This window comes from Tachysurus fulvidraco, chromosome 3, assembly GCF_022655615.1.
Source record: "Tachysurus fulvidraco isolate hzauxx_2018 chromosome 3, HZAU_PFXX_2.0, whole genome shotgun sequence".
NCBI lineage: Eukaryota > Metazoa > Chordata > Actinopteri > Siluriformes > Bagridae > Tachysurus > Tachysurus fulvidraco.
The window spans coordinates 8,935,473-8,963,389 of NC_062520.1; the positions used below are offsets into that span (position 1 = coordinate 8,935,473).

Consider the following 27,917-nt stretch of genomic DNA (forward strand, 5'->3'; position numbering starts at 1 on the left):
CACAGCAGAACTAAATATCATGTTATGTAGCAGGTAAGCCTTATTGCCCGCTCTCACACATATAGAAATAAGATGATCACAAACACAGTAACCCACCACAACCCTTTACCTAAACCTGTGCAAATATCTTTCTATCCAAAAAAAAAAATCATGTATATGTCTAGTAGCAGCCTACGAAGACAAGTGAATACAGATGAAAAACTGTTCTAAGTCACTCCTCAGTTTGTATGTGTCCACCCTGTCATACCGGAGAGATATCGTACAGTCTAATGTCCACAGGGACAAAGGAGTTCCTCAGTCCTGAAATGGAGCATGATCGAGACAGCACTGATTTGTTCTCAATTTTAGCTTGATGTTTTTGATCAAATCGCTAACAATAATCCACCATCCGCATAGAGTATATATGCATACGGATTCATGTATTTAAATCTTCACATATTGTAGATAATCTTATACAGGCCAGAATTTGCTTTTGCAACACCCGTACACACTTTTGAAAGAAATCTGGACAGTGTGCTCGTTCATCAGCGGTTGTCATAGTGTTAGAAATAAAGAAGACAGGAATGCAGTGTGCCTCTTTCATCCTGCGCTGACCGAGCTTTTTAAAAACAGGGAATGCTCTGACCTCGAGCCCGGCAGAAGAGGACTGGGCTGACAGCGATTGTTCCTGATACTTATAGCTCCCGTTAACAAGTGTAAGCTGTGTAGAGTATCAGAGAAGCTTTTGGAAGCTTGGGGATCAAACGTATTGTATTGAGTATTGTGCTGCGCTTGTTCCAGAGCAGCTGGCAGGACGAAGAGAGCAGCTTTTGCCTTGTTTAAGAGAACCGAAACAGGTGGAAGGTTTGAATGCAGCCTCCTGAAGAAGTGCCACAGTTGTTTGTTCCGTTAACGGTGAGTGCACAGCGTGAAGCTGAAGTGTTGGCTGGCTAAATTCGATTGTACGGGAGGGGGTGAAGGAGATTATTAGGTGTTGGATGTTTGGCAAGGAACTCGCTTAGCTGTGTCTTTTTCGCAAGTGGTCCCAAATCAGATTTATTATAGCACACACACACAGACACACACAGACACACACAGACACACACACTAATGCACACAACACAGCTGAACAGGGGAAATCCACAAAGAAAAAAATTCCAGTTCTGTTTTAGAGTCATGTGAAGTGAATAAGCCAGTTTTTCCTCTCTTCCTTTTCCCACTGCCCTCCTTTTCTCCTTACATCTCTCCTCTCCAAGTAGGACAATGTCCTCTGGTTAATGAGAAGGATTAAAGTGCACTCTGCGTGTGTGTGTATGTGTTTCTGGACCGGGGGTATCTAGCAGCGAAGTGGTTCACCTTGGCTGCGTGTCGGAAGGACAGGCTGATTGAAAAGTGCTCTCTGTCTGCGACATCTGCCGTCCTCCCTGCTGCTCTGTCAGGCTTGATTCATGTGTGCCTCTCTCTCTCCCTCTTGCCATTTCACTGCTCAGCGTGAGCGGATCTGAGAGTAGAAAAGAGGAAGAAGAGATGGGGGTGCAGATAAGAAAGAGTGAAAAGTGGTAGATGGAATATTTAAGGAAACCCTCCAAGCGGGATGGGGCGGGGCTGTGAATGTATGGGGGGGATAATTTAAGAAAAGCCACAGCAGCAGAAAGGAGTGATGGATATTTGCATGAATATTAGAAATGAAGCCAAAATTTCTTGTGTTATCTTCATCTTATCTTATCTTATCTCATCTTATCTTACCTTAGAGAGAGAGAAAAAAGACTGTTATTTTCTTTTGAGTGCGATGGAGATTAAAACGAATGTGATGAGTTTGTGAGCATGAAAAAATAACAGCCGTTCATAAAATATGATGTGAATCCACTTTCCTTTCCCAGCTCTTTTAAAACTCATAAATCTTCTTCTTGAAGTTATTTAAAGAATGTATGAGCTTTAAAGGAGAGTTTTGGCCAAGGCTGCTCAGTTCTCTAAGCTTTCCAACAAGAGCAAGCTGGACATTTCCTGTCCCAGGCTTTAGCCAGTCAAACTGAGTGATTCCTGCTGCTTATATGATTTCCAGTCCCACACTGGCTCCACAAAAAAAAGCATTACAAATTTGCATGATTAAAAACAACACTCTAATCCCTCGGCTCAATCTGGACCTTCCTTGTTCTTCCTGCTTTTGAGATAACAAGGGATATCGATGTTCAACCTGTAATTTAATTCCATGTCCTGTTTAAGAAGCAGAGCCCCTGAGCTCATCTTGATAGCACGCAGCTTTATTAGCAACAGGTTCTTCTTTCTGCTGTCCGTCTCTATGCACGGAGTCAAATGTTTAGCTGGTCTCTCGACAAGGATGACTCTGGCCGAAAAATGAATGAGGTGTAATTACGACGCATGACGTGTCGGGGCATTGAAGCTGGCCAAATAGATCCAGAACGCCCTGGTGTTTAAAACTGCTCCGCCCTTGCGCTGGCTCAGAGGGGCTCTATGACTGAGACATTAATTGATGTTGCCCTATTGGAGAGCCATCACGGCATGTTTAGTTTGCTGTCAGGATCGCAAATGACACTTTTGGTTTGATTGATGAGGTTCAGGTTGGGTAAAACCCAGCAATATAGTGCTCACAGCCTAGCCAAGACTGATATTTGACATGTTTTGGCATGAGTTAGGTTCACACTGGTTCTGGAGACAAATCCAAGTAGCGTGTGTGTGTTTGTGGTGGAAAGACTTTCACCTCCTTTTCTCTACATAAGTGTGTTTTCACCTATTCTCCACTCTGGGCTGTCCATCTTCGTTTCCCCTCCCACGTTCAGCCGCTGACTCTGACACTCGTTGACAGACAGTGATAGATGTTTCTGGGGTCCATCTGATTGAATCTCTATAGAGGTTCTTTGCTCAGCTTTTGTAGGCACTTAATTTGCTCTTTTCTCAATCTTTTCTTTCAGCGCTGATTCCTTTTTTCGTGGCTGTGAGCAAAGTGTGAAAATGTAGCCACACTGAAGTCAGTCCCAGGTGGGATGCTACTATTCCCTTATCTCAGCTCTTCTTGTCTTTTTTCCACTTCCTTTCTCTTCCCTGGTAGATCTGCCAGTCCAGCCGATACGGCTATGCTCATTAGCATGCGCTAAGCCTCCAAGTTGGCAGAGCCCATGAGGATTTTCAAATACGGAGGTCAGTTTGCCCTCCAAACTTTGGCACCATCATTGGCACCAGCACGTTGTTCAAATGGCATATAAGATATATACACACACATTCACACGCTGAGCAGAACACACCAGTTGCAGTGGATATGAGGCTGCTCTTGGCACCTGACTCACACAATACCATTAAAAGACTGGATGAATTCCTCATTAGAGATGAAAATGGAGAGGGAGCGAAGAACAACACAGAGAAAAGGAAAACGCCATCATTTGTGTTACTGGACACCGCAACAAACTTTGGGGAGTTTAGATGTTAAAATGCCTCTTTGTTCTCTCTTTCTCTCTTGGTGTGAAACATCCAAACACCTAAAGGAAAGGTCGTGAGTTTAGGGTTTGGGTTTTTTTTAAAGGCTGTTTGGTTTTATACAATTGAGGGTGGGTTAGGGTTCAGGTTACGGTTAGGTCTTCAGTAGAAATTTATTTCACTACAGCTGGAATTTTTTACCTCTGTGTGTGTGTGTGTGTGTGTGTGTGTGTGTGTGTGTGTGTGTGTGTGTGTGTGTGTGTGTGTGCCATCTGGTCATAATGTTTGGTATTGAAGCTCCCAAGTTGGCTAAACTTGAATAAATCTCATTTATGAATTTAATTAAAATATCATAAAAAAAATACTACAAAAATAAATGAATCCAGACACTTGTGGCACTTTAACACGTGGGAAGGTTTTTTTATTGTTTGTTACACAGTCCCCCTTAATTTGAGCCATGAATCTATTGCCCGTGTTTGTGTGTGTGTGTGTGTGTGTGTGTGTGTGTGTGTGTGTGTGTGTGTGTGTGTGTGTTTGTGCATATGTCTGTCACTAAGCCCAGGGCCTTGGATTAGGCCTGACACTATCCTATGCTTGTGAGTTACGATGCTGACCCGGTCAAAGTCACAAAGTCAGTACGCTGCCCTGTCCACCCTCACTGAATGAATGATCCCCCAGGAGGGGTGTGGATAGAGGGATGACGGAGGGGTCACGATGAAAGAAGAGACGTCCAAGTATACGTCTGTTAATTGAATAAGTGCCAGTGTGGTTTAAACCCTTACACCACCCTCACTCTCCCTCCCTCCCTCCCTCCCACCCTCAGTCAACCATTCTGTATAGAGAAAAAAGGAAGTGAAAGGGTGAGTGAATTAATGAGTGAAAGCAAACATGAAAAGGAACTGGATGCCAAAACAGAACACCCACAGCCTTAGGGCTATTCCTACTTTTTATTCATTAACCAAACACACATCATGCTGCACCCTCTTTCTCTTTCTCTCGTGTTCTCTTTCGCTATCTTGCCCTTTCTTCCCACCCTGAATCTTACCTCTGGTTGACCTTCTCTATTCCTCACTGTTATTATTTGCTCCAGTGCTCAGAGCTGAGTATGTTGGAATGTACAGTGAATAAATTGATGTTAGGATGTTGTTATTTACTTATTTCTCCCCGTCCCTGGATGTTACACATGGCACACATGAACATCCATAGTTTTGACCTGAATTCTGTTGCTTTTTTACTCAGTGGGTCGTTTGTTTTATCTGAAATAGCCTTTATCTGAGCCTCATGAATTTCGTTACCATAATATTGCTATTTACAGTGTCTTAAAAAGTATTAACCCCCTCTCAAAGGATTCCACATATTGTAATGTTACAACCTGTTAATAAAAAGGACTTAATTGTCATTGTATGTCATGAATCAAATCAAAAAAGCCAAGAATACTGAAGTAGGGCAAAAATACTAATAGTTGTTGGTTCCAATAATACCAACGAGCTTGAAAATTATTTAAAAAGTCTTTGTGGATGCATAAGTGTTGGCACTTGGTATGAAACACCCAAATTTGTTCTAGTGGCACCAGAAGTCACATGATTAGAAGAATGGAGTCTTACTGTCTAATTAAAGGCCCACAGTTAGTTAGAGAACATAACAAAACAAACAGCTTCATGAAGACCAAGAAGCTACTAAAAAATCTGGGGCAATGTTCTGGAAAATGATCAATCAGGCTTTGGGTCTAAACTTGAACATCCCTTGAAGCACAATTAAATCCATGATTAAAAATAGAAATGTTGAAGGGGGAGAATACTGCAAAGTATATTTTAATGCAAAGCACTATAGATGCAGGACTTAATGATCCCCATTAACCAGGTGATTTTTGCCATTTTAGATTGTTTTCTTTCATGAATTCTTTAAATTAGTTCAACAACTATTCATACATTGTATTTATCTGTTCCTTACTGTCAATTACTTTTCGAATAGATTTCATATAAATAAGCAGCACAAGGTCACGGCAAGTCCAGATCAGATAGGCAGAAAGCTTCTATAGACTGAGCTCTGATATCGATCTAGTATCAAATAGGAAAAATAAATATGGTGGGATAGGTGCATGTTTAAAGTATTATAGGTCTCAGTGTATTTTAGATACTTGAAACACCTAATGAGCTGCTGGATGGTCAGGATGACCTGACTGTCCTTTACTGACCCTCATTCTTTCTCTGCATCAGTCTCCCCTCTGTGTATATGTCTCCACTGTCATGCTTTGATAGCAGGTCCTGACCACACACAAGCTGGCTTGAGCAGGAGCAGTGTGTGTTCAGCCTGGGGCTGGGGACTGCCATGGAGAAGGTTCTACAACTGTATCATCTGAATTTCCTGTTCCTAATGGTTTTTACGTTAGTCTTTAATGCTATAACAACAGCATTGTTCAGAGCTCTGTGTTTGGCCTGGATGGTGGTATTGCCCTTCTATTAGGCATCACGGTGGGCTAAATGGTGTGTGTCCTTACATGAATGGCCACGGGAGTAACTGAAGCTATTTAAAAATTGACTCCCTTGTTTTGTTTTTTCTATACTCCTGTTGTACCAGAGCATATTTTTTTTTATGTATATACAACGTCTACATAGTTTATTGTCAAAATCACTTTGTAGTCATTTTAAATATGCCAATATATAATATACAGTAAAGTGAAATGAAGAACACTTTAACTTCCAATCGACATCCACTCAGCTAACTGAGTAACAACAAAGTTATAAATATTACTAATGATAACTGTAATAGATTCAGAAGAACATGTTGTGACATAATATATAGCGACCTCAATATCTCATCATATTATCCAGCCCTAGTGTGCTAAAAACCTGACACAGAATTCTCACAGCTCTGTTTTAATGAAAAATGGTGTCATAACTAGAACCGCTCAACTCTAACTCTGGATATATTACCTTAATTATTCTTAAAAAATACCAATCTTAATTCAATAAAGTTGTATAAATGAGTGCTTTGGCATTATGGCAGTTTGTAACACAGAGTTATGCTGAGGTTGGATTACCCAGGTTAAGGCTGTTGCTAATCTCGTCCCGTTTCTCATCATATCCTGCCTGTAAGTGACAGATTGATGTTTATCCTGTTCTGCTCACCATGTGTTAAAGAGGTAGATGGAGGGACTTCCTTGAGCTCTCACAGCTGTGTGTGGCCATCAGCAAAGTCGTTTGAATTGACGTGATAACTCGGCTCTGTGCACATTCAATAAAAATTTATTTTATTTTAACTGTAAATGTGCAACCGTTTTTACCCTTCAGCAGCACTCTAATGAATGGTTTAGGCTCTTTTTAAAGGCATAAAAGTGAGATTTAATGGCAAATGAGTGTACTTTATGGTTCAATATTCCATCTGTGATTGTTAGAAAGCATTACAATGTAGAGTTTTGTATTACAGCAAAGAACACTGGGTTGGAAATACACAGCTTGACCTCAGAGTACAGTGCACAATCCCCTTTAATGATTTATTGTAATAAACCTCTGTATTTAATCGTAGATGTGATATGAGTACATTAGGACTGGTTGAACTCAAACAACCCTCTTTCAATGACCACACTCATACAAGCTTTCACAAACAGAGAGTGCGTTGTGGCTCCGTCACATGACGGAACGAGTGAAACCCCTCCAGCAAATCTGTCTCTATTTATCTCTATATCTATCTGTCTCTTCTGCTTTGTCTTCTCAGTCATTGCTTAAGAAAAGGTCCTTCTGTGCAGTATTTAGATTCATAATTAGCTGTTAATACTTTAACTTCATTAATATGATTGTTGCAAATCTGAGAATCACTGCAAAGTGTAATTAGGTAGGTAATGAAAGCGGGCATGCTGAATCCATCAGTGCTAATCATAATTGCTGTTTATGAAAGCATGGGGTGCAGTCTGCTGTGCTGTGCCTGAAAAAAATCAACTCGGCTTTAAAAATAAGTTTCGGGCTGGAAAAGCCATGGGGCCTCTGTGCAGCTGTGCCTTTTGACTGGGTGATATTAAAGTTACATGGCTGTGATAAGCATGGAACCACTTTAAGTATCTCCACCCCTCTGTAGCAAGCACACACTCTCTCCACCAGCCACTTTATGCTTTCCACTCGGTTTAGAAAATCGGAAAAGCGGTTAATCCGTCAGGCGATATATTCTTGCTCGTAGAGTGAAACATCGGAGGGCATTAAAATGCAGCTGGTCTGCATCGGGAGCTTAAACGAGCGAACGGCGTGCCACTGATTGCAGAGGACACCTTCGAACTTTTCAAACGCAGGTCGAGACGGTCATCTGTGTGCCCTCTGCGATGGCAGATAGAGATGACTGAAGTTAATCGTGCATCAGCCCTGCCCAGCTGTGGTGAAGATGTCTCATCACTCCACTCCCTGTTCATCACAGTGACAGGCAGCTGTGAGACCCTTATTGAGCTAAGCACAGCTCGGGTGTTTTAGAGCCTTTGGACGGAATGGTCAGAAGGTGTTGATTAATCTGCTATAAGATCACCTTTGACAGTCATTCTAATACCTTATTCTTGTTTCTATAGCAACATCACATTTCTAGGGGCTTGTATGGATTAAGGTCTATGATTATTATACTTTAATCTGAGTAGCTGTCAGTAAGACAGGAAAGGCTTCAGAAATGAGGACTTTCTGGTTTGTCTATCACATGACTAGTTGCATTTTGTTTTAATTACTTTAGGAGAGAAATTAGAGAGGCTAGTAAAGGAACAGCTGTGTATTATAAATAAGAAAAGGAACGAATGACATAAAGGTCATTAATAACTAAATCATATAAGGCTTCTGGCATAAGTGGAATAATACACTTTGGGACATGATGCTACAAGAAAATAAGCTGATTTAAGGTTATAACACCTTCGATTTTTAGCAAATTGTGATTTATTCAATACAGTGATCTGCATGTCTTTCCATCTACTTTCAGGAGGATCGCCATGTCAAATATACCAAGATAAAATTAGACTTTTTTCACAAGTAGACATGAGGGTTTGATCAAGGACATGTGCAGTAGCTGGACAGTGTGGATCTAAAGCAGACATGTCTGCTCCCGGCCTTTCCAAATGAAAAAAATGGGGGGAAAAGAGAGGATATAATTGAAAGATCTTTTGCCAGCATTTCAAAGCTAACCTTTGACTTCTCAAGGTTTGTTCCAACTGGCAATTTTTTTCACATTATATCCAGTACAGCCAAGCCTCACAGCCAAGCTGTCTGTCAAGTATTGCTTCGTGACATTCTGAACTCATAATAGATGCTTAAGGCATAATGTTTAGCATAAGTGTACGCTTCTTGACAGCTCAACACCAGAGAGTTGGACTGAAAGATTGTTTCAATAAGGTCACATTACACCTGACCCCCATCAATGGAAATGGGTTAAGTGATCTGTAGAGTTGCATAAGCCAGGAAATTGCCGTCGGTGTAATCATATTTCACGTCTTTGCTTGTATTATCGGGTTTGAATGGCAGTGTTGGGGCTGAGATGGTCTCTCCCTCGCCCCGGGTCTGTGTTATATTGTTAGCCTGTGGTTTATTGTGTCTTCCCAAGGCGAATGTGAGCCAGAGCTAATGTTCTCATTTAACACTTCTGGATTGCCTGCTCTTCAGACCAACCGTCTGGCTAATACATTGCAGGGCGCTGAAGCGAAGGTCATGGTGTATTACATTCATCCCTTTTCTATTAATTTCCATGCTGGACTGCCTATTTTCACAACTAGCATAGTCATAGGAAGTGCCATAGCTTGGGGCAGAGGAGTTGGGCTTGTTGGGAGGATTGGTGGTTAGGGTTTTTCATGGGATTTAGACTTGAACCCCCACGGGAACTATTTAAAATGTTTATCGATGGATGGCTAACATGAAATAGATACAGCACAGCTGATGATATATTTTACATATTATATTCATATCATTATAGTTCTATATTTGTTACAGGATTAACCAATCAGAGTGTTGCATTTTCCTGGTTTTTGTTTAAAAACCAGCTAGCTACACACTCAACATAGAAATTGAAGGGGTGAAAAAAGAGAATAAAGAACAACAGAGCTATTTTCATGAGATTAAACATCAATTTTAACCATTTGATAGCATATTATCTTTTATTGTTTGCTCTCTCTATTATCTAATTTTCCATTAAACTATGATTACGGTATTTTCTGGCAATGTTAGTAATATGGTTTGATAGGAGATCGAATTAAATGCTTGAGCATGTAAACTTATCAACAAAATCGTACAAATCTCATTGTGATATTTTGTCTCATTCCTACTTAAAATGAATTAGTGGACACACTGCTGGTGTGTGAAATGTTATGCACCGTGTGTGTGTTTGTTCATGTCAGAGCAGCAGACGGTCTGATGGAGGTCTACACTGACAACCCTGAGACAAATGGATATCAGTTTAAGGGCAAAGCTGTTGTCTAAATGGACGAAGGGAAAAAACAAGAGAGAAAAACATTAAAAGCAGCATGTCTGCTGTGTCCTCTGGGTGAGGAAGCTGAAACAAGCAGAAAGCATACCGGGCCAAGAGAGAGAAACAGATTTGGGACCAGGGGCAGGTGCACTGGTCTGCTGTCTAGGCTGAAAGATCGCACCACTCTGTTTTGATGAGATTGCTTGGCTCTTTTTCTGCTGGCCCCAGGGAGCGATTCCTTCTTATAAAACAGGCCTCGTTACTTGCTTTTACTCAGTAAACGCCTTACACACGTCATGCAGAAGCTCCTGTACAGAACTAGACCCCTGCAGGAGTGTGCATATATATATTAGCCAGATCCGTTTCATGTGCCGAACTCCGTTTATCAGGAGAAAGTAACTCTTATGCTGTAAATGGACCTGCGAACAATCCCATAATGCTTCCCAGATGATCGGCGCCATAACACTTTGAACTGAGTGCGGCCTGCAGAACAGCTGAGAATGCAGGAGGGCGGATGTACACACGTTCGCGAAAACAAAACAAAAAAAAGAAGAAGAAAGGGAAAAGAAAAGCAGACACAGGAATGTGTTTGGAATGTTGCTAAAACACTTATCATAGAATCCTCATCAGCAGCAAAAGCCCAGAGGCAACATATCCATCTGCATCTCATTATAGCTGAATCCCAGCTCAGCTTTACAAGGACCATGTGTGAAGGCAGTTCATGATGTGCTTCAGAATTCACTAAAGGTGCTAGCTTTTGATGGTGGTGTGACAATTTAGCGTGCAAGCTGTAGGAGTGAGCGGTGAGACTTAAAGCGATATGCTTCCTCATGTGTCAGTGGTAGTCATGCCACTTTGGCTGATTGTTTGGATCGTTGTGTAAGAAAATAGCTTTCTTTAGGCACGATATATGGAGGTCGTACTGACTGATCTGCTGTGAAGTGCATGATGGCATTAATTTTGTGGATGCTCAGCAGTATGCGGTATGAGTGCTTGGGGACTTCGATTGTAGTGTGTGTGTGTGTGTTTATTTCTGTGCATTTGTTTGGGGATGAGGTTGTGCTACAGGGGAATCTCAGAAAGCGTGGAGGGAGAATTATTCGATGAAGCAGAGGAATGAGAACGGAAAAGACAGGCCTGAACAAGATTGATGCTCTCCATCTCGTGCCTGCAGCGCCACCGCCACTGATGGAGATTTTCCTCACGCTCCAGCGCAGAGAAACTGGATCAATTTGCCCTACAACCCACCACCCCCCAGATCAATCTGCCCCGTCATTCCAGCTGTCCAAGGCAACGTTGTGGATTTTTGATAGTTTGAGGAAGAACAATCAGTAAACATCCTTGCTGATGCACCAAGCTAAACAATCCACCGTGTTCAACCCGGAGTACAGAATCTTAAGATAATCAGCACATATAGATGATAACAAATGATGATGGAGATGATATATGTGTTTATAATGACTTCTGTTGTCTTGAAGCATTCGTTACATGATTAGTTCAAAGTGAGCGAGACCTGAAGGTTTGTGTGTGATCATGAAAGTCCCACGTTTTTTCAGAACGGATGTTATTTACATGCTCTTCTTAAGTAAGAAGGGTTTAGTGTTAAACATCAAGTAACAGGTGAAAGCGCACAAACAACATAGCGGAATAAAGCTCTTAACCTCTGAACCATGTAACTATCTAAAAAGCCTAGTGGGTTTTAATGTTATTTCTCTTCATAACTTGGAACAAAAGGTTTTTAGAAGTGTGATGATGCAACACACAATACAGTAGCAATGTACACACAGTAGAAACATTTCAGAAAAGCCCTGTGTGTGTGTGTGTGTGTGTGTGTGTGTGTGTGAGAGAGAGAGAGAGAGAGAGAGAGAGAGAGAGAGAGAGAGAGAGAGAGAGAGAGAGAGTAACTGTGTTTTATATATAAGAGACTGTGAATTGCAGTGTTATTGCTGTAGAGTGTTCAGTAGAGTGTGATCCAAAGGACGGAATGAATGCGTGGGTGTGTGGGTGTGGGTGTCTGTGTTTGTGTGTGTGAGAGAGAGACATTTGACTCATATAGGACCATTTGTCTAGTGAATCAGGGTGTGATGCTGTGGTACAGACTGTAGACTGTTATAGGAGTGCTGCTGTCTGTTCTGACCGATGCACTGCTCTAGGTCTGCTATCAGAGCATCCAGACACACACACACACACACACACACACACACACACACACACACACACACACACACAGGGGTGAAGTCATCGCTACATTAGCCATCACCCCAGGGGAGCCAATTTCACAATTTCAGAGAGCTGTACACTTCTCATATTCTCAGTTCACACAGACACACACACACACACACACACACACACACACACACACACACACACACACACACACACACACACACACACACACCCCTACAAAGCAAAAAAAGGCCATTCAAACATCACATGTAGTCTTAGTGTGGACAGTGTCACCTATATATAAGAATATTTTAACATTTTACACATTTAATTCAAGCACTGTTTATTTTTATGCATGTTTGGACATGATTCAGCTGACACATTTATTTTAAGGATTGTGATATCTATGTGTGTGTGTGCATGTGTGTGTGTGTGTGTGTGTGTGTGTGTGTGTGTGTGTGTGTGTGTGTGTGTGTGTAATGAGCTCAGAGACATCACAAAGTCTAAAAGTGGAATGTATCACACCTAAAGCCCCAGTGGTTCCTCGTTCCTCCTTCTGTTAGCGGTTAAAGGCATCACAGGTGATTAAATGTCATGGAAACCAGAACGTGCTGTCAGCTGTATCAAACCAAGCTACCATCCTTTTCTAAAAAAAAAAAAAAAAAAAAAAAAGGAATACTACTGTGGAAAAAAGCGTTGTCCTAAAACAAAACTGGAGCACTGGAAGACAGAAATGGAGTATCGGCTCACAGTGTTGTATCCGTTCCAGTCTCACTTTGCTGCGTCTGACAGGACCACCCTCGCTTTCTCGTGTTGTGTTACTGACACAAGATCCCTGAGTGTGAGTTTGTGTTTCTGTCTGCCTTTTGTGTAGACACATGCGTCTGTGTGTAACAGACTTCCGAACTGTTGCTGACTCAATTAAGCGGTTTCTCACATCAATAGCTGTAGGGCTAAAATTCCATTTCAGACTGGTGTCTCTGTGTGTGTGTGTGTGTGTGTGTGTGTGTGTGTGTGTGTGTGTGTGTGTGTGTGTGTGTGTGTGTGTGTGTGTGTGTGTGTCCAGAATCCAAGGAAAAGAAGGAACATCTATTACAATAAACACTCTGGTCTTCAAAATCTATTTGCCATCAAAAATATTGGCACCCACTGTATATTGTACAAACTGTATTCATTTATTTTGAATATCATTTTCATATATTCCACATGGAGAGAAAATTTTGTTACAAAAACATTAGTTAGTTCCTCATCATGTACAAGAAGAAAATTTGAAACCTTATGTGAAATATTTATATGACATAGTGAAGTTTGCCCTTTCTGTTTGATGCTTGCCAATAATTCAGTTCTGGAGATGTTCAGACATCATGTAATTATGCTCGTGTTAGCTTTTTTTTTCAGTCCCAGTAGCACACACAAACATACACACACATACGGTACACACACCACACACACTCACAAACAAATGCGTTCTGGGAGGTTTGGCATAGAGCAGCTGTGTGCATTGTTTAGAGACTGGAGAATGCTTTCTGTAACTCCTGATCCTGCTGTAGTGGGTTAGCTGTAAATTAGTGCCAAAAGATTGATATAGTTGTCAGCATTGTTAAGCTCAGCAGTTCAGTAGTTCAGATTGGGAGAGTCGGCAGCTGCAGCTTTAGTCATCCTTTGTGTTTGTGTGGGAGTGTGTGAGTACAGTATGTGTGTGTGTGTGCGTGTGTGTGTGTGTGTGTGTGTGTGTGTGTGTGTGTGTGTGTGTGTGTGTGTGTGTGTGTGTTTCCTGTACTTAGCTATAACAGTGGGACTCTAGGTGTGGTGACTATCTGATCGGTGATTAAGCTCTAATAGAATTCCTGTTGTTTAAACATCTTTAAAAATACTTCTTGTTTCCCATGACACGACAAATAGGGGAATGTGGTAGCTCAGTGGTTATGGTGTTGGGCTACTGATCTGAAGGTTATGGGTTCGAACCCCAGGTCCACCAACCTGCCACTGCTGAGCCCCTGAGCAAGGCCCTTAACCCTCAGTTGCTCAGTTATAAGTCAGTCTGGATAAGAATGTCTGCGAAATGCCATAAATGTAAATAGCAAAAACCACAGTGTTAAAGTGAATAAATAAATAATTCAATGCTGTTGAATTCTCAGGAGCCCAAACAGGAGCGTTAGCTCTAATTTAAGTTTCCATAATATAAACCTAACCTTAAACGGATAAGATATATGACGTTCTCGAAATATGCTGGCGAGCATCATGCATATAATAGTAAATAAGAACTGATTGGACAGAAATGTTTGCTAGCTAATCTGATTTGAGTAAGTTTCTAATTTGTTTTTATTAAAAGCTAGAAAGCCAAGATCTCAAGACATTAAATAAATTTGTTTTGTCTTTTCGTTGAGAGCTAGACCGAGTTAAACGCAACTGTAATTCATTCAGTCATTAGTCTTCGGTAAGCGGTTTATTACGTTTAGTGTCACAGAGGATCCGGAGCCTGTCCCAGGAATGCTGGTCATGAGATGGGAATCTATCACTGGATCCATTTCAGTGTAATTGTAATTGTGTAATAAAATTACAGAAGAAATAATGTCTTTTTCCTTTCTGCTCTTTCTCTCTCGCTGTAGATACGACTATGTAGAAGTGAGGGATGGCGTGGATGAGAGCGGTCAGCTGGTGGGCAAGTACTGTGGGAAAATCGCTCCTTCTCCTGTAGTGTCCTCCGGTAACCAACTCTTCATCAAGTTTGTGTCGGACTATGAGACACACGGCGCTGGCTTCTCCATCCGTTACGAGATTTTCAAATCAGGTAAGTCAGACATCGACAAATTGTCTTCGGTTCATTTTCTGTCCATCATGTATGACTCTGGGACTGTACAGCTATTCGGGTGCATGCTCTGTTATCTTGCTTTGTGCTCTTGAGGAATTTGTCCCTGGCTTCTATTTTATCAATGGATGAGTCACAGCAGACAAGTCGAGTGAGGCCCATATAAGGAGGAGAGCAAGAGAAGGAAGACTTTCTCCTCTTCCTGGTTCTAGTGCCTGAGGAGATCAGATCAGATGATAGTTCTGTGAACATTACAAGTTCCTTCCTTTAGCAGAATCATATCTTTCCCTGCAGTGTCCTGGTCAATTATTTGGTGCTTGTATGGCCTCACAAAAACATGATGTGACACACACACACATGAACACACAATGGATGACTTATCAGATGAAATTTCCTGTTGTTCAGGCGAGCTTCCTGTGTTTAAAGGACAAGTAGGCACAAAGTCTACGTGTGTGTGTGTGTGTGTGTGTGTGTGTGTGTGTGTGTGTGTGTGTGTGTGTGTGTGTGTGTGTGTGTGTGTGTGTGTGTGTGTGTGTGTGCGTGTGTGTGTGCGTGCTGTGAGACTGACCCTAGTGAGGTACAGCAGATGCCACTTTCATTAATTAACCTCACTTGCTGCTCTAAGGCCTTTTCATTTGACCTCATGATAAGATTGATGCTTTATCCGAGTTTCTTTTAATCTCTATAGTGAGTGTTTGAGCTTTAGTGTGCATGTGTGGAGCAGCTGGTGCAAGCTGCTTTTTTTTTTGTTCAATTACAAAGAGAGCGCCACCCACCTGTACACATACACACCTTCGAACCTATCGTAGTGGAAAAGATAACTCACGATAGATAAAAGACTCATTGTCGGTTTGAATACTAACATTCTAACTGTATTAAACTAAACATTTTTACTGTATATCATTTTTGAAATATGAAATATGCTTTCATTTTTTTGAACATTTACATTTTTTTTAAAATCTGGTTTCCTCAAAAAGTGAATAAAAGGATAAACTGTATTTTAAAGATTGCATTTCAAATGTGTCAGAAGAGCATCACAGACATTTTAACAGATTTAAGAAGCAAATGATCTAAAAAAAAAAAAGTGCTAAAGTTCCTAGCTTTAGATTGTTTTAATATTTTTCCACATTCAGTAAACTGGCTCTGGCTCCTTAAATGATATAATTTTTGCAGGAAAATATATATTTTTTGAAAGCACTAGCTTAGATTTTAGTGAAATATTACATATGGTTGCTTTCACACACACCCACACACACCCACCAACACACACACACACACACACACACACGCACATGTTATTTTTTTTTTCTATTTTCTATTTTTCCAGGTCCAAATAAAAATGTGGTCATTTCATTTTTTTTTCACTTAGGTTGTTTAATTATTTATTATAAAGCATATTCCTGAGTAATTACTATGAATTATTTAGTAACTAAAGATATGCAGCTATGAGAGACAGTAAGCTGTGAGAAGTCTAGATGCGCTGACAGGTCGTGAGAATTTAAAGGTTTATGACTGAGTGAAATTTACCCTAAATTACTGAAGACTGACTCACATTATGTGTAATGTCACTGGATTACTTTCATTCCATGAAACACTTCAGTAATCAGCAGCTTTACCTAATATGTAGTTTTACTCAGCACTGTGGTCAGCACGATGGGTGAAACAGATGTGTAAATCAACTCTGAATAAACTACACTGTCGTTTTTCCCACGGAGAAAAGTTTCAGTGCAACAAAATGTGTTTCAACCAACGGAATGGAGTATAAATCAGAAATGTTTTCAAATTGTCTGGCTACTTTAAACCTTGGCTATTCACCAGTGCTAACGTTGTTGTAATCATAGACTTATGGAGATAATTACTAGCACAGTAGTTAAAAAGATAATAATAATAATGACTGGTATAATAACTATAATAATAGAAACATATATCTCTAACAGAATGTCAGAAAAATACAATTTTCCTGTCAGCACTAGCAGTAACTTTACAACTTTCCCACACTTAACGGAGTTGTGATAAAAGTAAATCTGTGTAATTTGACTAGTGTGTGTGTATGTAGAGGTGGGGGTGCCTGAACTTTTGTGCAGTATTTTGTTATACAAGCCTGTTTTTTTTAGCTTATCAGGTCTTGTTTGTGCTGTTGCTCCTAGGTGGATGAAGAATGGTGTTCCACTTGGAGACAACAGTGTTTTGCTCCGTTGCTACTGTCTATGTTGTGAGCGGTACGTGGTGTTCAGCTAAAAAAATCAATTTGTATGAATCTCAAGAGGATGAGAGAGGCACCATAGAAATAAGATAAGGGCCAAAGTAAAGTGTGGGAGGGAGAAATGGAGCAACATTCAGTCACTTTAGACATGTAATGAAAGAAGAAAAGCAAGGGCAAGGGATTAAGGAGAAACAGAATAGCAAACATTGGATAGATAGTATTAACAAACAAGCATCAGATATAATACTGTGCCTATGTGATGCTGTGTGTATGTGTTTGTGTGTGTGTGTGTTTGAAAGTGCTAACAGGTGTGTGTGCATGCAAATGAGGCAGAAACTTCCCAAATACAGTGATTACTGCAAACTGTTCTTAAAAAAATTTGGAGAACTGACCAGTCCAATGTCAGAGACTCTTTCTCTCTCTATTTACACAAAGCACCCATTAAAGGCTCGGTCACACATGTTTGCGGTCTTCCTAGGAGCCTTAATGTGGTAGAAAATCATAATTATTTGCAAAACAATCATTATGTTAATGTGGAAAAAAGACGGGAGAATGAAAAGGTCAGTTAAGTGGGACGTGGAAGTAAGAGGTGGATTGGAGATGTGCAGATTAAGAAATAAAGTAAAAATACTGAAAAAATAATCATCCTAAGCATGGCTTAAACTTGTCAGTATAAGGAAATGGGGACAGAAATCATTTAAGGATCTGATATCTGTACAGAGCAACAAGGAAATAGATACAACGTATACCACCCATCGAACGGTTCAGGTTCGATGGGTGGCGAAAATGGTTCAAGACCACACAATACACTTTGATGTTTAAATAATACGTTAATGTTAAGTATATCCCAATGGTATGCTAACGACATGAAGGCATTGGCTTAGCCTAGCTGTAGCTAAAGCTTACACACAAAGAGATTTTTATTGAGGGAACACGATGCATGTTGCCCTCAACACCTCACCTCACCTTTCCTCACCTCCACCCATCACCAACACTTCTGCAGAGAGAGAGATAGGTGAAAATGTTTACAATCTAACCTCGTCTATATTCAAACTTGCTCTGCACATTAATTTATGTCTTTCACTCTCTGGTGTGTAATATGGGACAGATGCTTTGCAAAACCACCAAATTCCTCCCCTAGGTTTGACACCCCCCCAAGACACACACACACACACACACATACACACACACACACACACACACACACACACACACACACACACACACACACACACTCACACACAACCAAAATGGCTAATAGGTTCTTTATGGAATCCTTAGCTTATGCATCTCATCAAAAAAAAGGTAGGCTCTGTACTTATCTTGTCATCCCGTCTTCTGCAAGCATCTCCAGAAAGTACCCTGGCGTAGAAAAGAAACATACGCTTGCAATTGACAGCTCTGCAATTTTCAGAACCACATAAAGCCTGGCAAAGCCGGCAAAGAGGCCAACTCCGCTTGACTGTTAATGTGTTTTTGGCTAGCAGGGAGTGGCACGAGGAGTAATGGATGGATAGATGGATGGATGAATGGATGGATGCAGTGATGGCTGGGTGTGATAGTATGTGGGAGAGCTAAATTCTGATGTATATATCAATACACACAAACAATTAGGGTTGATAATTCTGTCTCAAGAATGACAGTAAACATTACAGTTACAGCATTTGCCAGAGCAACTTACATTTTATACAACTGAGCAGGTGAGGAATAAGGGCCTTGCTCAGGGGCCCAATTGTGGCAGCTTGCTAGACCTGAGATTTGAACTTGCAACCTGCAATCGGGAAACCTTAACAACTAGGCCAACACATCTCCAAGTAAAGATTAAAGTTTTACCCATTCTGCCCAACCAAACACTCTTAAGGGTTTGAATCTCCAGTCTGGGCTAAAAAGAAAGAAATTAACCCAATCCTTGCTTCTTGTTACCATTCTGTGTGTATTTTGCCCTTTACCTCTATTCCTTTTTATGGGAGACCATGTGAGGCAGGTTCAACCCTTCTACCACATTTATACTAGCCATCCTTGGATGGATGGATTGGTTGAAAGAATGAAGAATGGACTGCTCACTATGCAGTACCGAAACGCAGCTTGATCTAACCTCGGATTTGATTTAGCTGTTTATCATTCTCATATCTCAGTGGTTTTACGATGGCACCTGTGTCAACACCACTGACTGACTATACTGTGTGGGTGTGTGTATGTGGAGGGTAGTTTACTCATCATACCCAGTCTGTTCAGTTTTTACGTGCTCCAGGGGCCAATGGTATAGGTCACATCTGGCGGGGCAGCTCTGCCATTCCCCGACACTCCAAATGCCACCGTTACCGTCTTCCAAACCTCACGCACACATACCAGAATCCAAAAAGCAAACACTCTCAATGTGTTCCCAGTCTTCCTTTATTCTTAAGGGGCACCATCAGCAAGACTGACTAAATGTTGTGTCAGCAACTTAATCTATGTGAGCATTGTGTTAGGTGTGTAGCACTGTGTGATTGTGTTAATGTTTGCTAAAGATTGTACAAATTCTATTTTGCTAATTCACTTATTCCCATTAACCTTGGACTGTTTGGCCACATGGGATAAAGGTAAATGTGTGTGTGTGTGTGTGTGTGTGTGTGTGTGTGTGTGTGTGTGTGTGTGTGTGTGTGTGTGTGTGTGTGTGTGTGCGCTTGTGTGTGTGCGTATGTGTGTGTGAGTATAGATAATTATTCACCTCAGACATATGGAACATAAACATTGATGATTACTTCACTCTGTAAGCTTTTGTGCCATTTTATCGCTGTGTCACTGTTATGATAATTTGGCTTTCTATAGCACTTTGAACTTTGGTATTAGTCATTAATACACAGGCTACACCTTTCACTCTCATAGCTCCAGGGTGCAATTTAAAGCGGGCGCCATTCCCATGGTTAAAAAAATGACATCCCTTGTAAAACTGAAATCAACCGTTATAGGTTTTGTGTTGTTCTATGATAGCATTTAAGATGTCTATTATCATTAACCTTCAGACAACAAAGCAAACATTGTAGTATGAGATAATAATCTTTATTGAACCTAAAGTAATTTCTTGATTCTTGAAGGAAATTCATGAAACTTACTAATACAGCATACCTATTATATTGCATTACTAAGCTATACAAAATCACAGAGGGCTTAATTAGTGTGTAACTATCACTAATGGTAATGATTTGAGTAGTGTAATAGATGAAAGTCAAAGAAGAAGAAAAAGAGGAAAAAGAAGCAAGCCTGTCCTTATGTTGATGCACTTACACAGCAGAGACTCAGTAGCAGTCCCAGCATTAAACCAATTAGAGTTAGTTTGACATGCAGGAGCGAAAAGTTTAGACTATGCTATACCCAGGTTATCATGTATCACCTCTACTTCTGTCATTCCCACAGACCATGACTGCAAATAAAGTTTACACGCAACAGGAAGTGTGTTGAGCAGTTTACTACAGTGATAGCTGGAGCATTATGGATCAAACGTGACACAACCCATAACACATTAGTTACCTAGTGCTTGTAATCACTCTGGTATGCGAGTGTGATGTAGTGTGGGTTGCGGCTAATTTGCTTTCCGTAAATGAGCCACAGCCAGCTAACCAGCTAGTTTCTCATTATCAGAGAAACCAGCTAGTTTAAACCAGTTTAACCAGCTAGTTTCTCTTTATGGAGTCTGTTAAGATGTTAAGATGCTTTTAAGCTTTATTTGAAATGGCTATTTAGTGCACTTTAACGATACTTAGGAAAACCTAAGCTAAGTAATAAGTTTGCCATTAGCTACTGTGTTGCTTGGTTTCCTTTACAATCTTACTATTAGATATCAAATTTTGTGCTGTATATCAAACAAATTTTAGACCCAACTGCTCTGCTCTGGGAAAACAACCTTAAGAATTGTATATTCAGGGCATAGGTCCTACTCGCTAACTTTGGCCTGCAAACAATCATTTTTTTAACAAGCCCTACTTGTGGCCTGTAAAATAAACTAAGCAAATTCCTCAGAGATGGAAGCCTGTAGCCATCATGCCACCAAGAACATACGATCCTGTGAGGACAATGCAGTAAAATAATCCTTACAAGTGTTAGCCGTTAACATTGGAATTAGCAATTAGCTGCCGTGAATCCACTTAAGGTTTCTTATTTCACTGGCGACCAGCTTCACTTTTTACATCCTCCCATAAAATCAAGTGTTTGCGTAAAACCTGGCCGTGCTTGTTTTTCTGTGTACTTTTAAAAGGTGGGAAGAGAAGGAAAAACTGCCTGTGTGAAAAAGAAAGAAGATGATGGGACATGCATGCCTGGGCAGGTCTCTCAAAGCTTTATTTGTTTCGCTCAGTTTTACAAGCTGAGTTCCTTCTTTTTTTGTTTTTTTTCCCCACCACCAGTCACCTTTACTGTCTTGTAAAGTTTGTCCCGACTGTTGGCAAACAAATGCGACAGGAAACCGAACTATAAGAATGGACTTATAGTTAAATAAATGTTTAGCAATATTTGTATTTGAAAATTGCATGACCTTGTCTCTTTACACATATTGTATTCCTAAAAACAGTGCAACTTTATAAAACCAGACGTGAATCTCAGATTAAGCACCGGTCAGTGGATTTCAGTCATACTTGATCTCGACACACTCACATATAGGCTAAATTCTCAGATTTGCTATATTAATCTCTTTCAAAGCTCCTTTCAGCACACAAACATAAAGTCTTTTAGTATCTCCAGCTGTGACCCCAGTGTGTCCCCTAGTGTTCAGTGCATGAACAAAATGGAAGAGAAGAAAAAGGAATGGGGTGATAACATCCAATTACTGCCCAGAGAGAGAAAAGATGAGGCAACTCTGCAGAGAGAGTAAGAGAGAGAGAGAGAGAGAGAGAGAGAGAGAGAGAGAGAGAGAGAGAGAGAGAGAGAGAGAGAGAGAGGCAAAAGCAAAGATTGATCTGGTGCAGAGGGAAGACATATTAGAGAAGTGCTCTTATCTTAACAGCTTTCCCTTTGACACGGCAAGCAGTTGCCCTTTTCTTTTTGATTGCCAGCAGTCACCATCAAGAGGTCAATGGGGATTTCTAGCTGTATACCTTGGACATTAATGTAAATCCACTCCATTTGTGTTGTGTTGTATTTTTCTGAAAGAGACACTACAAACCCACATGAATCAGTTCAACCCTAACATACCACCGAGTCCAGCTCTTGACTGTCACGGTTTCCTCCTTTCTAAACAGTTAATGTGGCGTGAATAGAGGTAAAAGGAGTCCACAATGCCAAGGCTCCTTATGAAGTTTTATGTTTTTAAAATGTTTTACAGAAAACGTCTTTGGAAGCCAAAATAAAGAAGCGGAAACATTGTCACACTGCAGGCCATCAGAGGTTAAGACCATAACTGTAATGTCCTGCTGTTTCGAGCTCAACTTTCAGCAGGGCACTAAATGTCAACTCACTTTAGACTCAAGTTCTGGCACCAGCCATTTGTTTTAGAGGAAGGAAAAACACAGCTAAAAGTGGGGCAGGGAGCTGATGGCGAGGTGCGACTGTAAGAGCCCATAGACACAAAGCTACACACACAGGAGCCACTCTTTCACATCCTCTTTAGCAGACTGAGATTGCCTTTTACCTTGATATTTCACTTGTCAGCTTGAGGTGGAATTTTATTTTAGTTGTCTTAGCGTAGCTTATTTTGCATTTCACTTAAAAAAAAGCAACGTAAACATTTTTAATTATTTTCCTACGGTGTAATCACACCATACTGTACATTCAATTCACCTTGTCATCTTAGATCATAACTCATGATTTATATGACTCGAAGAAGTAATGTTTGTAAAGACAAACAGTAATAAGTGTGTTGAAAGATTGTTCAATGATCATGCTGTGAATAAGAGTGCTGGGATAAGTACAGGAAAGTCTTCATGAATATAACATCAGTTCCTGGATATACATCTACAGTATCAATTTGAGGGCACATGGAGGACATGGTGGCCAAGATTTCCTTTTCTTAACTGCGGTAGATTTGCCATAATATGCACCGCTCACCTAATACTTATTATTCTTACACTTAACTCTGGTTATTAAAGTAAAGGTTGTGATAGATTGAAGGAATAAAATAGATTCAACTATCAGTCACTGTTACAGACAAAATCTCGCTCAATTTCGAAGGTTTAATTTAACGTTTTATTTGTAAACTTCTTAGACAGTTTCCTGTTCCATTTTATATGATATCTATCACTTTAGTAAGTGCAAGTTAGAGTATGTGTTGGTTTACTGTATATCCTGATTTTGCCCTGTCTAGACAGTCTGGTCAGAATTTTTATTTCCATTTTCCAAAGTGCTTTGCACTGCTGGATCTCCTCCACCTTGAGAAGAACCACAGAGCTGCCATGCTATTAGGAGTGGCAGTAATATGGTATAAGAAGTGATGCTGTCAGCTCTACATTACCGTGCACTGAGACTATATTTCTGTACTTGTGTCACTAGTTGTGTGCTTTGTTAAAATATATTGCGTTAATCTGGCGGCTGTGATGTAAACCTAACGCGATGATGTGAGGTACGTGTGAACTTCAGTGACAACCCGCACTGGCAGAAAACTGGGCCTCTAGAGGTGTATGAGTAAATGTTATGACATGCCGATATAAAAAAGTGTGTAAGCGTGCATGTAGAAGGCTTTAATTTTCCCCTCTCATATGTTAGACAGGCTTGTAATGATGTGGGCTGGGGGGGTCTGGATTTTGAGTTGGGGGGGGGGGGGTGTTTGGGGGCACTGCTTTGGAACGCAATCTAACTGCCTTGTTTACTTTACAGCTCCCCGAGTCCCATGTTGCTGATTGAAGCCTTTCCCTAATCGCTCGGTTCATGCACACACACATATATACACTTACACACAGTGTGCCCCCAGATAATATGCTAGAAAGCACAAGTCTATAATGAGCCATAATCGTTTCCCTTCTCATAAAAATCTGTTTGGCTTTAATTGTTTTTTTTTTTTTGGATTTAGAAATTCAATCTCATAGGCAAACATAAATCATTATGCTCCATGCCCATTTCACCCCAAGGCCTGGACTTGCATGGTGGCCCCTCATCCATACATCATAAACAGTCTAGTCCTAGAGCTAAACAATATGGACCACCACGTTTTTACGCTGCTATTTACCCTAACCCTGGGCTCTTTTTGTTTTGTGTGAACAATACAGCACTAAATCTAATCTTTTCTCTTTCTTCTTTCACCTCCTTTCACTCCCCAACCCTGCAATCATCTCCCTTTTAGGTCCAGAATGCTCGAGAAACTTCACCTCTAAGAGTGGATATATCAAGTCACCTGGTTTTCCAGAGAAGTATCCCAATAACCTGGACTGCACATTTATGATCTTCGCCCCAAAAATGTCCGAAATTATCCTGGAGTTTGAGAGCTTTGAGCTGGAACCTGACACCCAGCCAACCACAGGAGTCTTCTGTCGTTATGACCGTGTGGAGATCTGGGATGGATTCCCTGGAGGTAGGAAACTTGTAATCTATTGTTTCTGTGTTTGGTTCAAGCATCTTGACCGAGGTGAAGCAGAAATGCTCAAATAACATTATATCTGTTTTGATCAAATAACGTCACAAACTGAGATACAGACAATCTCACACTCTTTGCCTTACTTTGAGTAACTATTTGCCCTAGTTGTTGTCCCTGCACATAACACTGCCTCTCTGTCCTCTGTTAATGTGTTTTTGGGCTGGTTCTAACAAACACAACAGAGATATTGTAGTCTCTGTCTCAAACATTGGGCTAGAGGTCAGCAGGGAGAGCTTGTCCTTGCAAATATGCACATTTTATCAGCGTGTCTAGATCATATCGCTCCTGAACAATGCACTGTGATTGATCTCTTGGGAGAATGGAAGGAAACTCTGGCCTCAAACTGATGACGTAAAGCAAAGGCCCTCTAATCTGGGCTCCAGACCATGTCCCACACACACAAACACTACTTCCACGCATATATAGTCCATATTTAACTTCACAGACATTTTAGGATCATTTTTCCCCTGTGGATACATTTATTTTGAGAACAGATGCATGATCGTTGTCATGTATCCGGCGTCTCAGGCACTTGATGAATATAGGCCATTTTCTTCAGCTGTAATGGAGTCAGTAGAGTGGCTGCTTGAGTGCACATAAGCAAGGAATCATGTAATGATATGTGTGTGTGTGTGTGTGTGTGCGTGTGTGTGTGTGCGTGCGTGCATGCGTGCGTGTGTGTGTGCGTGCGTGCATGCGTGCGTGTGTGTGTATATGCGTGCGTACGTGCGTGTGTGTGTGTGTGTGCTTTCACAAAGATTTCATGAAAAGGTTCACTCCTAATAGTTTGCTCATAAAATAAAATCACATTCACAGTTCTGGGGGCTGTGTTCGGAATCTGGTGCCTCTGATCTGTGAAAACTCCCGCAAGGTAGAACAAGCAAACTGGCATCCAAACTAGGAGCGAAAACTGCAAAATACCTGTAGGCTTGTTCCGGATTTCACTTTATTATCACTTTTTATTTTTAGAGGTGTAGAAGCGGATGGAAAGGTGGCACATGCGATTAGAAAAAGAGTAAGCTCTTAAACCTGAACAATCAGGCATGTCAGCATGGATATTCACTTCATTTTTCAGCATTAAACATTACCGTTTTATTTGGTCTAACGGAGTAAACTATGCTTTGTCATTTGCTAACACAGTACTACAGATACAGCTTACAGACACCAAGCCAAAATAGATACAGATCAATCCATTGAACCGATATTGACAGCAATCAATAATTAAATCTGTACTGATGGAGTCTGTTTAATGGCTGATTAATTTTGCAGTAAAATGGATGCCTGGCTACATAAGGTATGAAAGCCCCTGCCACAGAGGCTTGGTTAGCAATAAATGCCAAATGTAATTACAGAAATAAGAGCAAGCGAGAGAATTTTCTTCCCAAATTTACCATCACATCTGGGAAAACGTTGATATTTGAGTATTCATATAAAGGCTCATCAAATACATCCTAGCTAAATCATTAACCTCAGTCATAAGCTAGTTTGTGCTTGGTGACCACACTTGCCAGTTGCCTAGCAACAGTTCTCTATAAGCACCTAAATACTGCGTGTTTTAAAGTCGAAAGGACCAAATTTTTATATTATATCCAGAACATTAATTTTTTTTTTACATTTCAGCATTTTTTCCACCTTCTAAATATATAGAAATAGAAGTATTAATCTTTGTATTTTATAAATTTCCAAATAATAGTATGTAGCAGGGTCCAACTTGAAAATATGATCTGTACAGTTTGTTTGGGAGTAATAGAAGAAAATGAGTTTAAAGACAAAAGCAGTAGTACAAAAAAAAAACAAGAAAAATGGCATTAGGAGGTCCTGCTAGTGTCCCGTGTGTGTTCTGTTGGATAGAACAAAGTTTATAGGCAAAGCTGAACACACTGGCCTTTGGCTGCTACTTGTCTGCCGAACTCAGACGGCCGCTGCATTACCTGTGGAGCCGCATCGATCGATAGTGCATTAGGGTGGAAAGCACGAGATGAAGCTCCGGAGGGAGAAAGCCATCCTGGATTCCACAGTTACTCTTAAAGCAGCATGTGCCTGGCAGAGAGAATTATTCTCAACTGTAAAACATAACACAGTGCAGTAATTTTGAGATATAAAATGTTAGACTCAAAATAAGCTAATACGTTGATCATTCACACACGCACACACACACACACACACACACATACACACACACACACACACACACACACACACACACACATGCCTGCACCTCTTGGCTTGTGTTGTAGTAATAATTTCTAAGAAGTCATGGTAAGATTAATCTCTCTAGTCCTCAAAAGAAAACACACACACACACACACACACACACACACACACACACACACACACACACACACACACACACACACAACTGACAGCTTTTTCTTTCATCTCTGAAAGTGTGTGTGTAGCATGTGCTCGGCGATGCAAGAGTCTGTCACTCGCCTCAGATCACAGAGCTGCTAATCAGAGATAAGAGTCAGAGAGGGAGAGGGAATAAAGAAAAAACAAGAAAGAGAGGGTTAATGGGGACAGACAACCTGGCTACCTAGCTAACCCTCTTTTTCTAATTATACTGTTCTTTTTTATCAGTCTCTCCATCTCTGTCCTCCACTTAAATCTCTTTTAACTACTTTTTTTGCCCCAACCCCCTCTTTTTTCTTAAATAAGACTAACACATTGACTCTGCTCAGTCTAACATGTCTCTGGACCTCTGTTTACAGCTGTCCTTTCATGCCGGTTTGTTTATCTTATACCTCTCTTCTTTTTTTGAGAGAGGTTTGGGAAGTTACTGGGCTGTGACCAGCATAGCCCCAGGACCAATTCAGGCTCAGCTTTAACAAAGAGCCCAGGAATTTATGACAGTGAAGACGTTTTTGCACCTTGTGATCACCAACACTTTTCTGGTTTAGCCTTTATATTACGGTGACAAAGGGGTGCAGGACGTTTGCAGTCAATTTCTTCCGTCTGAGCAGGAAGTGCCTTAAGTATTAGAGTGTCCTTCAGCTGTTATAGAGTGGCCTTTGCGATACAAATCCCTGAATGAATTATCTGACACTATTATTTACACGGATCTTCAGCCTTGAACAATAAATGTTTCACTCTTTCTTTATTTATTAGACTAGCGTGTGCTTCTAGCTAAAAGAACCTTTATAAAAGGTTAGAACTCGAATAAACCACCCACTCTTGTTTTCTCTCTGCAGTTGGCCCGTACATTGGCCGCTATTGTGGGCAGAAATCTCCAGGCCGAATTATCTCCTACACCGGAATATTGGCATTGACAATCAACACGGACAGCGCTATCGCTAAGGAAGGCTTCTCCGCTAACTTCACTGTAGTGGAGAGAACTGTACCTGAGGGTGAGTAACCACGACCCAGACTAGTATCTA

The 27,917-nt window shown here is 40.7% G+C and overlaps 1 protein-coding gene across 2 annotated transcripts in view; it reads left to right on the forward strand.

The window, feature by feature from the left end:
- The window catches only part of nrp1a (neuropilin 1a), a 65,496-nt gene that overhangs the window by 6,279 nt on the left and 31,300 nt on the right, over positions 1-27,917 (forward strand). For both annotated transcript variants that reach the window (XM_027149021.2, XM_027149022.2), the window contains exons 3-5: positions 14,601-14,782; positions 24,250-24,477; positions 27,732-27,887. In XM_027149021.2, the coding sequence (XP_027004822.1) occupies positions 14,601-14,782; positions 24,250-24,477; positions 27,732-27,887 (566 nt within the window). The remainder of the gene's footprint in view (positions 1-14,600; positions 14,783-24,249; positions 24,478-27,731; positions 27,888-27,917) is intronic.